General features: G+C 36.1%; 1 protein-coding gene across 2 annotated transcripts in view; it reads left to right on the top strand.

Annotated features, from left to right (window-relative positions):
* Positions 1 to 16,677, top strand: part of MRPL13 (mitochondrial ribosomal protein L13) — a 47,568-nt gene that overhangs the window by 22,383 nt on the left and 8,508 nt on the right. For both annotated transcript variants that reach the window (XM_020964978.2, XM_020964977.2), the window contains exons 5-6: positions 901 to 987; positions 7,425 to 7,546. In XM_020964978.2, coding sequence (XP_020820637.1) covers positions 901 to 987; positions 7,425 to 7,546 — 209 coding nt within the window. The remainder of the gene's footprint in view (positions 1 to 900; positions 988 to 7,424; positions 7,547 to 16,677) is intronic.

Here is a 16,677-nt window from a genome sequence, read left to right as displayed (position 1 = left end):
ATTTGTTTATGGTATTTCTCAATAATGGCTCCTCAAAGATAATTTCATGTCTCCTTTTAATTTTGAATTTTTTACTTTTATTTTCAGTGAGAAGTGAAACTTAGTCAGCTTTGTTTGTGCTTTTAGTCCATGGTCCTGCAAAGGTAGCCAGTGAACCAAAATATGTAGAGCTATTGCCCAAGGAGAGAACTATCAGGTCATATGAACTTTCTCCTTTTCATCTTATAGATATTAAACTTCTAGCACGTTTTATGGAATTACGAAGCATGTGAAGAACTTCAAATCATAGTCACATGAACTTCCAAAGCTCAAGACCAGAGCTGTTGCTCTAATTTATAATACACTTGATTTGGAATCAAGAGGACCTTGATTCAAGTCCTAGCCTAGATACTCACCGGCTGTGTAACTTTTGGCAAATTGTTTAATCTCTCTCATCTTTAGTTGCCTCATCTGCAGAATGAGAATAATTTTGAAGAGCAAATAAGTAATGTATGTAAAGTGCTTTGCAGATTTTAAACCACTATATAAGAAGTATTATGATTAGTATCATTAGCCTAATCAATACCTTTGATGTTACATGACACAGTTCAAGAAAGAATTGCAAAAACCGATGCTATTTTAAATCTTTCCTTAGTGTTTTTCCCTCCTTTTCCCAGACATTTCAAAATAAAATAAGCTCAGCATGAACAGTAATACCACAAATACCCCCAACCACATTTTTAATGTTTCCTCTTCACTTTATGTGAGTCTGTTCTACCTGTTCTCTCTCTTTTCTGTCATTCTCACATGAATAAGTCACATCATTTACCACTCCTGCTTTGTCTCTAAGTCTCAAACCATATTCTGCTTATTTAACCACATTGTGCTCTATCTTTGTGTTTGTTTCGTTTTGTTTTTCAGATTGTAAAACTAGCTGTTTATGGAATGTTACCAAAGAACCTCCACAGAAGAACCATGATGCAAAGGCTACATCTTTTTCCAGATGATGTAAGTCTTAATAGCTGTTCTTAATGATCATTTGTTTTCTCTATATTAATCATATTTTTATTGAAGTCTTTCTCAGTCATGTAAATCCATACACATGCTTTTAATAATCTTTTAAATCAGCTTACCAGTTGTTTAAAAATGGGTTCATATATAAGTTTAACATTGATATTGATTTGTCATCTGGTTCATTTTAGTGTAATATAATTTCCTTATTTATATTTTTTACATAGTGAGTCTTTGTTTTTGCTTCATCTGATAGCATGATTGCAACTTATGCTTTTTTGGATTCATCTGATGCATAGTAAATTTTGTTTTAGCCCCTCATTTTTATCTTGTATGTGTCTTTGCTTTTTAGGTATTTTTTTGTAAGCAACAGATTGTTGAATTTTGTTATCTTTATCATTCATGTTCATATTTTTTGGATTGTTTAATCCATTCACATTTAAACTCATGAGAATTAGGTTTATATTTTCCTCTGTCTCTACTATTGGGTTGTTTTATGGTTAGGAATTTTTTTTCTGATTTAGGCTTTTTTTGTTGTTGTTGTTCCTCTCCTTCTATAAAGTCAGGACTTTGTCTCTTCAGTTATTTTTACCTATTCTACTTTAAGGTAACTATTCCAGCGGGTCCTCTTTCCCTCACCCTAAAAGCATTTCTTGTTTATCACCCCTTTCCCAAGTTTTGGAGTTTCTCTTATTAATCCCCCTTTTTCCCCTCCTTTTATTTATTCAATTCTTCCTTTTTTAAAATCAGTTAACTAGTTAAGTAAAATCCCCCTTCTTTTCTTTACCTTCAGTTTCACGTTTGTTAGGGGTTTTTTTTGTTTTCTGTGCTTTTTTCTAAAAAGGATTTATTTCCCTCATTCTCTTCATTAATTCTCTTAACCTTTCTATCCAAGACCTTTATTCTTGATTCCTGGTCCTCTTACTTATTTATTCATTTTTAGTTTCTTCGTTCTGCATGGAGTTAAAGTTTGTAAGGTACCTAATTTAAGTTTCCTCTTCTAAACATTTTCTATGCCTTATAATTCTTGACCCTTCTTCTACTCCTTTTTTTTAACCTTTTTTCTTCTGTTGTGCCTTAGAAGTATCAATTCCTGCAGCAGATAGCATAAAACTATTGCCCTATAGTAGAGATTTTCCTGTGCTTCTGATTATACAGTTCATTACTATCCAGTCTTTTCCATGATCATTTTTTTTCTTTTACCATGAATCACCTCTCTTGGTCCACACACCTCCCACCCTTTTTGATGTCAGATTGCCTTCAGGAGCTCTGGGGAGTGGTCACTTTTAAGTACCATGTAAGGTTCCCAACTCCTGCATCAGAATCATCTCCCTCTTCTTCCTCCATGGCAGTATTCTTCAGTGGGATCCACACCCACCCCTGAATCAAGATTTCCTCCTTTTTTAGTCATTGTTTAAATTCCTCCCTTTGCCACAACATATTGTCCTATACCCCCTTCTTCTGACAGACCATAGAAGTTATTTTCCCTTCGTTGTTTTTACCATTGCCTTAGTTAGGTTACATCACACATTTCCGTATACCTTCTTTCCTCCCCTCTCTCCTTTAATATGTTCTTCTAATCTGCAGTTTAGTCATACAAAAAACTTTGGTGCGCCTGTAGGTGGAGTGTTGTGAAGTTTAGTCCTTGATGTTTCAGAGGCTATTCTTCCTCAATCACTTCCTCTATTAAATTCACTTTTATTCTTGTCTACTTGTATACTTTTAGAAAAAACACTTTTAATGGTCCCTCCATTGTGGTGGTGTTCTTTTTAACTTCAAAGATGCCTTTCTATTTTAGGTTCCCCTCCCCCCCTTTTTTCTGGAGTAAATTTTGTGGTAAAATTTGTGCCTTTTTTGGTTGCTGAATTTGTTTACCTTATTGGCTTTCTGTTGTCTAAGTTGTTTGCAAAGCAAATAACCCACTCAGGTGATTTTTTTTTTTGGTAGGAGCATTTCATATGCCTCTCTTGTGTTTGGATTCATTCACTAATATTGATTCAAAAATTTTAAATAAAATTCTTAGCAAAAGGACTCCATCAGTATATCCAGAAAATTATTCACTATAACTAGGTCAAATTAAGTGTTGGCAAGGATGATTCAACATTAGGAAAAGAATTAGCAAAATTGATCAAATTAAAAGCATCTGAAGTGATGTGAGTATATTAGTAGAGTAAGAATTTTTTTTTTAGAAAAAGAATTATATAATTATAAAAGAATTATATAATTCTCCCTATCTGGCTGTGGTTAGAAGGACAGCAGTGTTATAAGATTAGGCCTGATGGTCTTGAGACCACCATGATAGTCTCACCTTGAGGGAGGCTAAAAGCTTACAAAATGTACTCAGAGAAGAATACTGACAGCAAAATTTTTCAAAGGTAGTACAACTGTGTCCCCCAAATAATATTTTGTCTATCACCACTCTGTTTTTCTCCCTAATAACAAATCCCCAAAATAATGTTCTGTTTTGTTTGGTTTGGTTTGGTGAGGCAAATGGGGGTTAAGTGACTTGCCCAGGGTCACACAGCTAGTAAGTGTCAAGTATCTGAGGCAGATTTGAACTCTGGTCCTCCTGACTCCAAAACAGAAGCTCTATCCACTGTGCCACCTAGCTGCCCCTCAAATAATATTTTGGCCTGACCTGCAAGCTAGTCATCTCCAAAATCAAAGTATAAGAACTCCAATTTCAGAAGGGCACGATGTAGCACACCCTCCCCTCCAGATATAGCACACCTTCCTCCTGATTGGAACTATGTCCCTTTGCTCTCTAACAAAACACTACTCTTACGTGAGTTTTATTCTATGTTAGTGTGCATGCCTGAGTTGGGTCCCTTTTTCCTCTTTCCCTTTCTCTCTCTTCCCCATTGCTTGCAAATAAAGTGTTGCATTGAACTGCTTCCCGTTGTTTTACATACTGTTCTCAGCATCTGAGTTCATCAAGGGGTTGTTTTTCCCAGCGTTTTTGGCTAGGCTACAGACCTTTCCTTAGACATAAACTGGGTACCCGGACAAGGACTTAACCTATTGACAGCCACACCTGCAGGGGGAGTATGGCACTGTAGGCCTAGTCGTAGAAAGCAAAGGTCAATAGAGGGACTCCCTTATACCAAAGGACTGCCACAAAATAATCAGCCACTCATAGATCCAATCGCACTGCTGATCCACATAGAAGCTTTTAGCCTGTTCTGTTTCCCTACACTAAGCCAAACCACTCCTCCTTAGGAATCCTGATCTCCCTTTCCTCCTCCCACTACTCCATTGCCTGGGGCTTTCCATATTCTTGCCAAACTTAGTGAAGACCCTCATTTATCTTTAACTCTTGGCAGTTTAGAATTCCTGAATTCAAGTGATCCATCAGCCTTAGCTTCCCCAGAAACAAGGATTTTAAGTATGCACTACCATTCCTGGCTTTATAATCAGTACTCATGCCCCATTTCTCAAAGATTTAATCTATTGGCAGTTTCCTCTACTATTTCAACACAAGACTTTAGGCAATGTACATTTTATACCTGCCTTTTGAAAAAATTTTATTTTTACAAGTATTCTTTATCTCTCTCTCCCGTTGCCTCTGCCCAAACAATTTAAAAGAAACAACCAAAAGTAAGCCTAGTCTATCAAAACAAATCCTCATATTAGATATGTCCAAATTTGCATGTCTCATTCTGGATTTTATGTCCATCTCCTCTCTGGCTGGTGAGTGGAATTATTTGTCTTCTGTCCTCTGGACTCATGATTTATCCTTTGTTAATCATAGTTCCTTGTCTTTTAAAGTTACTTTTCTAAATTAAAGTTCTCATTTTGTGTAAATTGTTCTACTTCTGCTCACTTCACTCTATCAAATTAGAGAAGTCTTCCCAGTTTCCTCTGACACTGTCCATTTTCACATATTTTATGGAACAATAATATTCAATTACATTCATATACCACACTTTGTTTAGCTGTACCCCAGTAGATGGGAACCCCTTTGGTTTCCAGTTTTTTGCTACTACGAAAAAAGCTGCTATAAATATTTTTGTACACATGGGCCCTTTGATCTTTTTGGGACAAAGGCGGAGTAGTGGCATAATTGGCTTAAAAAGTACAATCAGTTTAGTAAGTTTTTTTGAATAATTCCAAATTGCTTTTTAGGATGACTGTACCAATTCCCAGCTCTACCAACCATGCACTAATGTGCCTGTTTTCCTGTAGCCCCTCCAACCTGTCATTTTCCTCTTTTGTCATCTTAGTCTGATCAGGGTGAGGTAGAACCTTAGAGTTCCTTTAATTTGCACTTCTCTATTAGTGATTTGGAGCGTTTTCCATATGGTTATTGCTAGCTTAGATTTTGAGAGCTCTTTGTTCTTCTCATGCCTGTCTTAACAATTATCTGAAAGATGTTTTTTAAAGCTCCTTTAAGAGATCCGAGTTTCCAAATCTTTCCTCCAGAACAAGTATCATTGATAACTAATTATTTGTGGCATATTTACTTAAGATCAAGTTATATAATTGTCATATATCCAGACTTTATAGTACAGCAAGTTTATTGTACAATCCAACTGCACAGTAGAAATATGGTTAGTTTAGGGGCAGCTAGGTGGCGCAGTGGATAGAGCACCAGCCCTGAAGTTGGGAGGACCTGAATTCAAATGCGGCCTCAGACACTTGACATTGACACTTTCTAGCTATGACACTTAACCCCAACTGCCTAAAAAAAAAAAAAAAAAAGAAAGTTTGTTTACATGACTTGTTGATGAAGCTACAGTGATTCAGAATGATTAATGTTTGCATTCTAAATGCTCACAAATTGTGTGATATTTTAAAAATATATATTTTATAGCATTTTGCCAGGAATTGAAACTAAATTTACTGGCTGATAATAGGCTATCTACCTACTTTTTGGAAAATCAGAATACCATTTGTCCATTTCTGTTTGCTGAATTATGTAATCTTAGAATTGAAAGAAATCTCATAGGTCACCTAATTTAGCTGCTACCTGAACAGAAACCCTCTCTACAATGTACTTAATAAGTGATCATCCAGACTTTACTTAAGACCTCCAGCGAAGATGAATTTGGTGAAAAGGCAGCCCATTCCAATGTTTGATAGCTCTGATTGTTAGATTTTCTTCCTTATAGACAGATCTTCACTTCTTACATAGTTTATTATGTCACCTTTCTCTTCTTTCCTCTTATCTCTTCTTCCTTCTGTCCTTTCCTCCTTCTTTCCTTCCTTCATTATTTCCTTCCCCACCTCTCTCATTGAGGCTGGAAGTGCATGGGCTGTTTATGGAACCAGTACCACTACTGATCAGTATGGGAGCTTTGATTTACTCCATTTCCAACCTGGGCTAGTTCTCCCCTCCTTAGGCAACCTGGTGCTGCCCATCCTCCTGCTCCTAGAACTCACCATATTGATTCCAGATTAATGTGGACAACCAATTGGCTTAGCCCACTGCAGCTCAGAACTCTGGAGCTCAAGAGATACACCAGCCTCAGCCTTCCCCCTATCTGGGATTATAAGCATGTACTACTGAAGCTGTCTAGTAGTATCTTCCTAACAGTTTCTCCTTACCTCTAATCTCTGTTCTTTTCAATTCATTTTGCATATGGCTGTCAATGGCATAGTAATCTGATAGGACATTCATGTCATTTCTTTCTCCAAAACTTAGGGTGACTCCTTCCTTCCCACCACATCAAGTCTGTGAGCTCTTCTTCCTGGTTTTTAAGACTTTGTATAATGTAGCCCAACCCAAATCTTACTTTTCACTATTCCTTGTATATCCCTTCTGTATAATAGGCACTTTTGAAGTACTTGTTATCAAGAGAGTTTAGCTATTTTAGTGAACTAATTACATATCGGTTAAGTGTTCTTTTGTTTTTTTCTTTGAATTATAAGGATAGGACCAGGTTATCTATGACAGGGTTTCAGAGTACCTTTCTGTTTAACCTATATAACATAATGCAGTACTTTGGAAATGAAAAGTATTTGTTAGGTTTTGGTTTGAATTGAATTCATAATTTGTTAGATTTTACTCCACATAATAATTAGGAAGCGTTTTCCATATTATTACATAAATTTATTTTACTTGCTTTTAGAAATTTTTATCGATTGCTTTGTTTTTTCCGTCTCCTAGACTTCCTCATCCATCTTCCTTCTCTTCCCCCTTCCCCTTCCCAGATACTCATCCTCTACAGTAAAGATTTTTTTTTAAAGAAAAGAGAAAAAAATTTCACAAAAACTGTCCAGTATATTAAAAAATGTCATTATATGCAAAGTTCTACATCCCTGGATCACCACCAGCCATCCTCACCTTTATATGGGACAGGATGATGAAGGCAGGGGAGAGTGTCCTCCCATATCTTCCTCCATAATTTCACAGGATTCTTTTTTTTTAATAATAAAAGATTTTAAGAATTTTTTGATTACTTAAAATGAAAAAAAATTCATTTCAATTGTAGGAGATTCCAGAAGACATACTTAAGAATATAGTAGAAGAGCTTCCTCAGCCACGAAAAATCCCTAGAAGGCTAGATGAATATACCCAAGAAGAAATTGATGCTTTTCCAATATTATGGGTTCCGTAAGTGTCAATTACTGTTATTTTATTTCTTTTTAATCTGAATTTAGTTTGTTCTATAAACTTCAATTAAGTAATAATTCCCTGAAGGCCAAGGAATTTTATTAAAACCTTATGATTAAAGTAATAAATTTTATTTATTTCTGTTCTCTCCACAATACCTATAATATTATCTGTTCATAGCAAGCACGTAGAAAATGTTAGTCAGCAGAACAAATGTCTTTCACCCCAAGTTTTAACCCTTAGACTGACAAGGCTATTGGTCCTTCTGTTGCAGGTCATTGTAAAGGATATTGTATTTTTATCATTTTTTTCATATGTAAGCTCTACAGTTAATAATCTTGCCATTCAAATGGTTATGATTGATCAATAAGACATATACTTTTTTCATAATTGTAATTTTATCAGACAGTTTTGACAATTAATTCAGAGTAAAGTAAGCTATTTATCATATTATGTATGTATCTTGCCTTGCCAGTTCATTTGTGAGGGTACTTCTTTGTATTCCTAATACCTAGTATGCCTAGTATTTTATAAACCTTAAAGGACTCATAAAATATTAGCTGTTATTATTACACTGCTGTGTCCAAAGTAGATGCATGATAATGGCAGTAAATATATTACTTTTAACTAACAACAACAAAAAAACCAAAATCAAGACATTTAAGACAGTTTCTTCAAAACAAAAAGTTGTTCCTGTTTTTCTATTCTTTTTTGTGTGATTAATAAAGTAAAACACACAATCACTTTTCCGCACCCTAGTATTCTAATGCAGCATATTTTCCAAGGGAGATTGGTTATCTGGAAAACATTTTACTAGTTCTCTTTTTTTTTCTGGATTATCACTGTTTCTGGACAAACAACCCTTTTGACATTATGCAAATGATTTAAATGATTGTATACGTAACTTTTGCTTTCATTTCTGTAGCTCTTAGTATTGGTTTAAAAACAGCTGTTTGAATGCCCTCTCTTGTAAATTGAAGACATCCTTAGAACATCCAAGTTATGAAAGCTTCTTTGCATCTCAGTCCTAACTTTGAGCACTTGGTCTTGAAGAATGAGCAGGACCTGTTGATTCTTTGACTACATTAGTGGAGAGCATTGTGCAGTGGAAAGAATACTGCACGTGTTGTCAGAGACACCAGTTTTAGTCCCAGCTTGGAGACCTGCTAGTTGTTTAGACAAGTCACTTCAACTCTTTAAACCTTAGTGTTTTCATTTTTTAAATGGGAATAATCGTAGCAGCAATACATTCCTCATACTGTTATTATAAGGAAAATCATTTAGAATCATAGATCTTGAACTGGAAAGGACCTTCGAGGCAATTCTGGAGATGAGGCCCAGAATAGTTGTATCTTGCCTAAAGTCACACAGATAGTAAGTGACAGAGGCAAGATTTAAACCAAGATCCTTTGACTCTGGAGGCAATGCTATTTGTAAACCATGGAGTTCGTATGAATGTAGTAATCCTATTATTATTGTTTCATTTTATACATTTCCTCCCTCTGCATATGTGTTTATTTCCTTCCTGATTCTCTTCCTGCTTCATTTTGATAGTTGAATGTAAAATGGGGTTTTTTTGTATAATCTCATATAAAACATCCCATCTCCAGTTTCCATGCCTTTGCACAAGCTGTCTGTCTGTGGGTCTGAAATTCATTCTACCATCATCACTGTTACTAGAGTGACTAAATCACTTCACAGTTCAGCTCAAATACACATTGGTACAACTTGCCGGAGATCTCTAGGTCTAATTCAGTGGGACACATTTTAGGAAATTAGAATCATCCCTAAACTACATCCTTAGCTTGAAGCCCTGAAGCACTTAGGCTCTACTGGCATGGCCTAAAAAATGTCAGGGTTCACCTGGCCTAATGCAGTGTCCTCATTTCTGTGGAAGATGAAAACTGGAAAAAGACTGGTGGTTCTAGTGGTAAGGAGGTCAACAGAAATGCTAGAAAGAGTAGTTCTAGTAGAGGCCTGTCTAAAAGAAAATTCCTTTTAATATTCCCATTTGAAGCAAGCATTTAGTATTGCATGTTTAGTAGGTCTGTCACAGCAAGCATGCTAATTGCGTAGCCTGGGGATCAGCAAACTGCAGCTGGCTGACCTGCTGATGCCTCTTTTGGGCCATAAAGCTGAGAATGTTTTTTTACATTTTAAAATAAAGCTTTATAGTATTTAAAAATGTAAAAAATAATTCTTAGGTTGCCAGCTTATGAGGGCCATAGTTTGTGGACCCTTGGTATAGATTTTAAAAGTCCCCACAGAAATGAGGTGGATATGACCCTGAAATTTTTTAGGCTATGCCATTAGAACATAAATGCTTCAGGGCTTCGAGCTAAGGATCTAGTTTAGGTATTATTGTCAAACATGTACCAGTATACCCCTGATATAAAAGCAGAAGATGTAAATAAAAATTTATTGGGGGGGGGGTACATTAGGAAGTCATTTTTTGCCAATCTTGTCTCATGGTCCAAATGAGTTTTTCAAGGTCTACTTTAGTGGGACAGATTTTAGGGAATTAGAACCATCCCTAAATTAGATCCTTAGCTTGAAGCCAATCAGTCAGTAACTTTTTATTAAGCACCTACTATATGCCAGGCACTGTGCTAACTAGGGATACAAAGAAAGACAAAATATAGTCCCTACTTTCAAAGAGCTCACAATGTAGTGAGGGAAGACAACACGTGAAAAGAAGCTTGTAAAGGGGAGGGAGGGAAGTAAGGGTACCCATGTGGAAGCATGATGAAGCCCTACAGCCAGGTGAGAAGGGATAAGGTGTCTACCCTGTGCCCCTCCTTAAGTAGAAGGTCTAGGAGGAGCTTTCTGATGTCACCCTCCACTCTCTCCAATCAGAGAGTCCCCAGTACTCAGGTGACCTGGGTACTAAGAAGGCATGAGTTTCAGAGTTGATTTGATCTTTCAAAAAGATGAGTTTCTGGAAACAGTAGTGAAATCCACGTGAGCAGCCAGGTAGGAAACGAAGCTGTCTAAAAAAATTAGCTAAAGAACGACTATGATGAGAAACAGTATAACTGAAGTAAGAGTATTGACTCCCAGGTCATAGAACTGGGATTCAAATTCCACCTCTGATGCTTACTACCTGTATGATTTGGGACAAGTTGTTTAACTTCCCTGGGCCTCAGTTCCCTCATGTGTAAAATGAACAGGTTAGGGGCAGCTAGGTGGCGCAGTAGATAGAGCACTGACCTTGGAGTCAGGAGGACCTGAGTTCAAATCCAGCCTCAGACACTTGACCCTTACTAGCTGTGGGACCCTGGGCAAGTCACTTAACCCCCATTGCCTCAAAAAAAAAAATGAACAGATTGGACTAAAAGAATTGAAGTTCTTTCAAATTCTGTCCAAATCTATGATCCTATGATCAGTCAGCAGACATTAAGAGCCTCCTACATGCTAGGAACTACATTAGGCCATGAATCTACAAATACAAATGAGATACCATGTAAAGTATTTTTACAAACAGTATGAAACAAGCCCTCCTTTAAGAGAGCTTAAAGTCTAATGGAGAAGAAAAGAATATAAAAATATATACAACATAAAGTGAAAAAAAAAACAGAGTAGTTCAATACCGTGTAGTTTAGGAGTGTGAGCACTAGCATTTGGGAAGATCAGAAAAGGTTTCATACTGAAGGTGGTGCTTTGGCTGCCTTCTAAAGGAAGAGAAGGATTCTGTGAGGTAGAGGTAAGAAGAAATGTATTCTCAGCATGTAGACTGGCCAGTGTAAAAGGCAAGAAGATAGAAGGTGAAGTATTGTGTATGAGAAAGAAAGAGAAGGCCAACATGACTGAATCACATATTGCCAGAGGGGGGTTCAATGTCCAATAAAACTGCAAAGGTAGGTTTGGGCCAGGTTGTGTAGGACTTTAAAAGCTAAACAAGAGTTATTATATTTTATCCTAGAGGCAATAGGAAGGTCCAAGACTTGATTGAGTAAAAGATTCACATCTTCATGTCGATGCTTAAGGAAGATTACTTTGGCAGCAATGTGTCTGGGATGGACTGGAGTAGTAAGACTCTTGAGGCAGGAAGACCAGTAGGATGCTGTTCGAATAATTTAGGTGATAAGGACTTGAACTAAAGTGGTAGTTGTGTGATTGGAGAAGTTAGGACATATACCTATGATATTATGGAGGTAGAAATGGCAAGGCTTGCAACTGATCAGATATGTGGAGTGAAGGAGAAATAAGGAATCCGAGATAATACTAAGATTACACACTGGAGATTAAAAAGAATGGTTATGCAATCAACAGAAACAGGGAGGTTTGGAAGAAGGGAAAGGTTTTGGAGGAAGGATAATGAGTTCATTTTGGCACAGTGAGTCTAAGATGTCTCAAGTACATCCAATTTGAAATGTACTATAGGCAGTAAAGGACTGGAGATCAGGAAAGAGATTGAGGCTTGATATATAGATCTCAGAGTTGTAAAGATGATAGCTAAATTCTGTGAAACAGATAAAGACAGAGAGAGAGCATGAGAATAGAGTGAGAAAAGGCCTACAGTAGAATCTTAAGGAACTCCCACAATTAGGGGGCATGATATATATGGTTCAGCGAAGGAGACAGAAGGAACAAAGGAGATAAGAGGTAAACTGAGACAGTAGTGTCACAAAATTTCAAGAAGAATAAATTATCCCGAAGGAGAGGGTGGTCAACAGTGTCATCCTATATGAAAGACCAGAATGTATAATCTGGAGATGGCTCATGTATGTTAAACCTTAGCCTTGACAGACTTGCTTTGGAATAGGTATATGAGTTATATTACAGTTCAAGAATTGAGGGACTTAGCCATGATATCAATTTGCCCCATTCATAGCTAACTAGATATTTTAAACGTGGGGAAATTTTTTCTGGATATCTTTCAAAAGCATATGAAAAGCAAAGGAAAACAAATAAGAGATAAAATTCAAGTCATTAATCTCTGAGGCCATGATTATTTCCAAGGCTGAATTAAATTATCCTGGTTCAGTTTCATACATAAGCTATATACTGTTCTGAATAGTCTTGTTATTAAATATAACCTTCAAAACTTCACTTTTTGTGAACTCAGTAAGTACCTTTTGCAAATATGTACATATATGTGTACATGTACACACGTATGTATAAGTTAATGGAATGTACTTAATCGAATTAAATAAAGTTAAATTTGATGGTAATAATTTTGAAGCATGATTAAAACAAATGTGGCTCAAGTATACCATGAATAAACTAGGACTTAGTGTTGTTTAGTTTTTATGAAAATGTATTTTATAAGTATAGGTAAAACTTATTATTTGAGCTGATAAAATATAAGTTATTATAACTTAATATTTGTTTTTTCTGAAGAATAAAGGTCTGGAGTAACAAGCATGGTCACTTTTTAATCAGCATCCTATAATTGATTGCTTATTCCCAAGTAGTAGCCAACCCAACCAAGTACTCAGTGAATATTTGTTTATATTAATTTACATCAAGATTTTGTTTGAAATGTTTTAAAACCCTACAATGGAAATCTCACACACACACACACACACACACACACACAAACGTGCATCTACACGCATGTGCATACAAAGTTTAAAAAAAAATTCTCTTTCATATCACGGGTTGTTTTTATTTTTTGCTTTGTATCTCCAGCACCTAACACAGTGCCTGACATATAATATGAACTTAATGCTTGAATTCATTTGAAAGGTTTTGTGTCCTCTAGGCAAGATTTGAAAATTGTACACACACACACACACACACACACATCCCTACTCCATGACCTGGTGCACCTGAAAATTTTGCTGCCTGTTGGTTACTATCCATTTAGGTTTTGAGCCTTCATTTTAACTCATGTGACTTCTGTTATTAAAAGATAAGCACCTACTTGTCATAAAGAGTAGAATTTGTTGGCCCTAAGAAAGTCCATTTAAAAAAAATGTTTAAAAGTTTCCCTCATTTTGTCTTGGGCCCTAAATAGCTGACTTTCTTTGTTTCTCCCCAGTACTCTTGCTGTCTAAAGAACACTTCTCAAGGAGACACTAATTTATCTGGTTCACTGTTTTTTGGTTGGTTGGTTTGTTTGTTTTTAAACTACTTAGGCTTGGCAGATTCTTTTACAGATATATATAGATATATTTTTTAGCTAAATTGAAAGTTCCAAAGAATTCGATGTGTTACCATCATTTAAACAATGTACTAACAACCAAGCATTTGTGAAATTTATGCAGATGGAAAAATTTTGCTATCACTAAAGGCCGTTTCTCCTAATGGAAACCTTAGCTATAGATTTCATCTCTATAGCTTTATGGGTAGTCTTGGCTTGATATTATATACCTCAAAGAGTCTTAATTGCCATTGACATATATAACGTGTGGGGAAAAAATGTTTTGGGAGCCTTAATCACATTTCCTTATGGATTGTGAGGCACATGTATTTATTTGGTATGTGCAGGTAATGATACATTTGGATTTTCTTTGTTTTTCTTTGAAGGAAGGTGTAAAGAGGGAACACTAGCCATTTTCGTAGGGAAGTTATAGTCCCAAACCATTGCTTTCAGATGATCAAATAATCTGTAAAATTACAATAATAATGGAGATAATAATGGGGCTTAGAATTACATTTGGATCATTTTTAACATTGTTTTAAAATTTTTTTTATTTTTATAGAATTCTACAGGAGAGCTTCCCTTAGGAAAAACCAGGCGTATGGAAAGTTTCCATTTTCAGTCAATTCAAGTTATGTAGGGGACAGAGTAACCTATAAAGATTAAAAATCACCTCATAATTCAGAAATACATTGTTTAATGAACCAATCAATTAACAACCACTTATTAAGTATCTACTATGTGCCAAGCATTGTGCAAGGTCCTGGAGATACAAAGAATGAAGTGAAAAAGTCCTTAGCCTTAAGGAGCTTTGTGGCAAGGAAATATGGAGAGTGTCTGGTTCTAAGATAATTCTTTGAATGGCTTAAAAAAGGAGCTTATATGGAAAATCTATGATGCTATGAGCATCTGAGAAAAGTGAGAGCAAAGACACTTGACCAGAAGACAGGATGAGAAACTTGTTTGTGCGTTGACCTAGTGGGAGGTTGGCTAACTGTCAGTGATTTTGCTGGAGGGTCCCTTCCAGCCAAATCTGTAAGAGGAGGAATAGCAGACAAAAAAGAATGTTGAAAAGCAGTCGTTGGAGTTGCCCTTAAAAGGACTAGAAGTTGTTTGAAAGCAGGAGTTCTTAACCTGGGAACTGTGAATTTGTTTTGTTTTCGATATTTTGATAATTGTATTTCAGCATAATTGATTTCCTTAGTAATCCTGTGTTTTATGCATTTAAAAACAGTCTTCTGAGAAAGCATCCATAGGTATCACCAGACTACCAGAGGAGTCCATGGCATAAAATAGGTTAAGAACCCCACATTTAAGGCAGTAAGAGAAATGAATAAGTTTAAAGTTTTGGTTAAATTTGTACCCAGAAGAAGGAATTTCTTTATTAATAATTCATACCTTCACTTTCAGAAACATATTTTACTTGCTTCAGAAGTTCAATAGAATAACTTAAAGGAGAAAATGTATTTTATTTTTTTCTACTCTCAAAACAGAGCTATTAGCAAGATTTTTCACGGGTTTGTGACATTCATGAGGACCTTCCTGCAAGATAGAACTCATTTGATTATGACCTCTCTGGGCCTCAGTTACTCATCTATAAAATTAAGAGGTTGAACTAGATGACGTCTAAGGTCACTTGCTGTCCTAAGTCTATGATACTATGATTTTAACAATGAAAAATTAATTAACTTGAGTCCAATACAGCAAAATCTAATCCAGTGCACTAAATTTTAGAAAGTTCTCTAAGGACCTTAGAGGTTAAGTGGATTTCCCAAGGTCATTTAGCTACTTAGTATGAAAGGTAGAATTTCAATCCAAACTGAAGTCTGCCTCTCTACAACTTCCATATACTGTTTGTAGTTTTCTAATCAGGCCCAAGTAGAACAAACTTAATTCCTTATTCAAGACCACAAATCCTTCAGGTATATGAAGATAACTGTACTGATTTTTAGCTGGTCCGAGATGAACATCTCCACTTCTTCCACGTTCTTCTTATGTGCTGCGATCATTAAGCCCTGTAATCATCCTAATTACACTGGACACTCGCCTCCTTTTTAATTTTTTCTCTAAAAGGTGGTGCCCAGAATTTTGTACTTTGCATGTGTCTAGCAGTGTGGTATAGTGGCTAGAGTTCTGACTTTGGAATCAGGAAGGCAGGAATTTAAATTCCATCTCAGATGCTACACATGTCACCCTGGGGTTAAATTACTTTACCTTCCAGACTTATCTGTAAAAGAGACATTAGAACCTAATGGATTATTCTGAGGAGTGAATGAAATAAAAGTACTTTATAAATCTTAAAGAACTGTATAAGTGTTAACATTTTCTGGGGGAAAAAAAGTGGAATAGTCACCTTGAGACCAGAGGTAGTAACAGACTTGTCCACTGTCCTTTGAGTAGTAGTAAGTGACAAGTCCAGATGTGAGGTGATGGGAGTCTGAACCAATCTCGTGGTATTGTCAGAAAAAAAGGGTATATGTGAGAGATGTTACAAATAAGAAACAATAGGACTTGGCAACAGAATGGTTATGAAGAGTAACAAAAAGTGAAGAATCAAAGATGATACCTAGGTTGTGAGTCTCAGTGACTGGGAAGAAAGTGATACCTTCAACAGTAACAGGAAAATTAGGAAAAGGAGAGAGTTTGGGGACAAAGATGATGAGTTCAGTTTTGGACATGTTAAGTTTAAGCTGTCTATAGGACATCCAGTTGAGATGTCCAGTAGACAGTTTTGGAGATGCAGGACTTGCGATCGAAAGAGAGGTTGACGCTGGACAAATAGATCCGAGAGCTTCAGAGTTCCACCAAGCTGGACACAAACTGAATAGTACAGTTTATGAGACATATCAAACTTCTGTGTTCAAGGAAGATTTGAACAAGAATTCTTATCTTGGATTTAAAATTCACTAGGATAGCCTAGAATTCAGGTTTGTTTTCATTGTATAAATCAAACAGTATTGAGTTTTATCAGTATTCTAAAGAAAATGTTAACACATTTCAGCGAAACTGGCCCCCAAAAGACATCATTCTATTCTTCTGAAGT

The sequence above is a fragment of the Phascolarctos cinereus genome, unplaced genomic scaffold, assembly GCF_003287225.1.
Source record: "Phascolarctos cinereus isolate Bilbo 61053 unplaced genomic scaffold, phaCin_HiC Scaffold_4;HRSCAF=312, whole genome shotgun sequence".
NCBI classification, from domain to species: domain Eukaryota; kingdom Metazoa; phylum Chordata; class Mammalia; order Diprotodontia; family Phascolarctidae; genus Phascolarctos; species Phascolarctos cinereus.
This window is presented reverse-complemented; position numbering and strand designations above follow the sequence as displayed.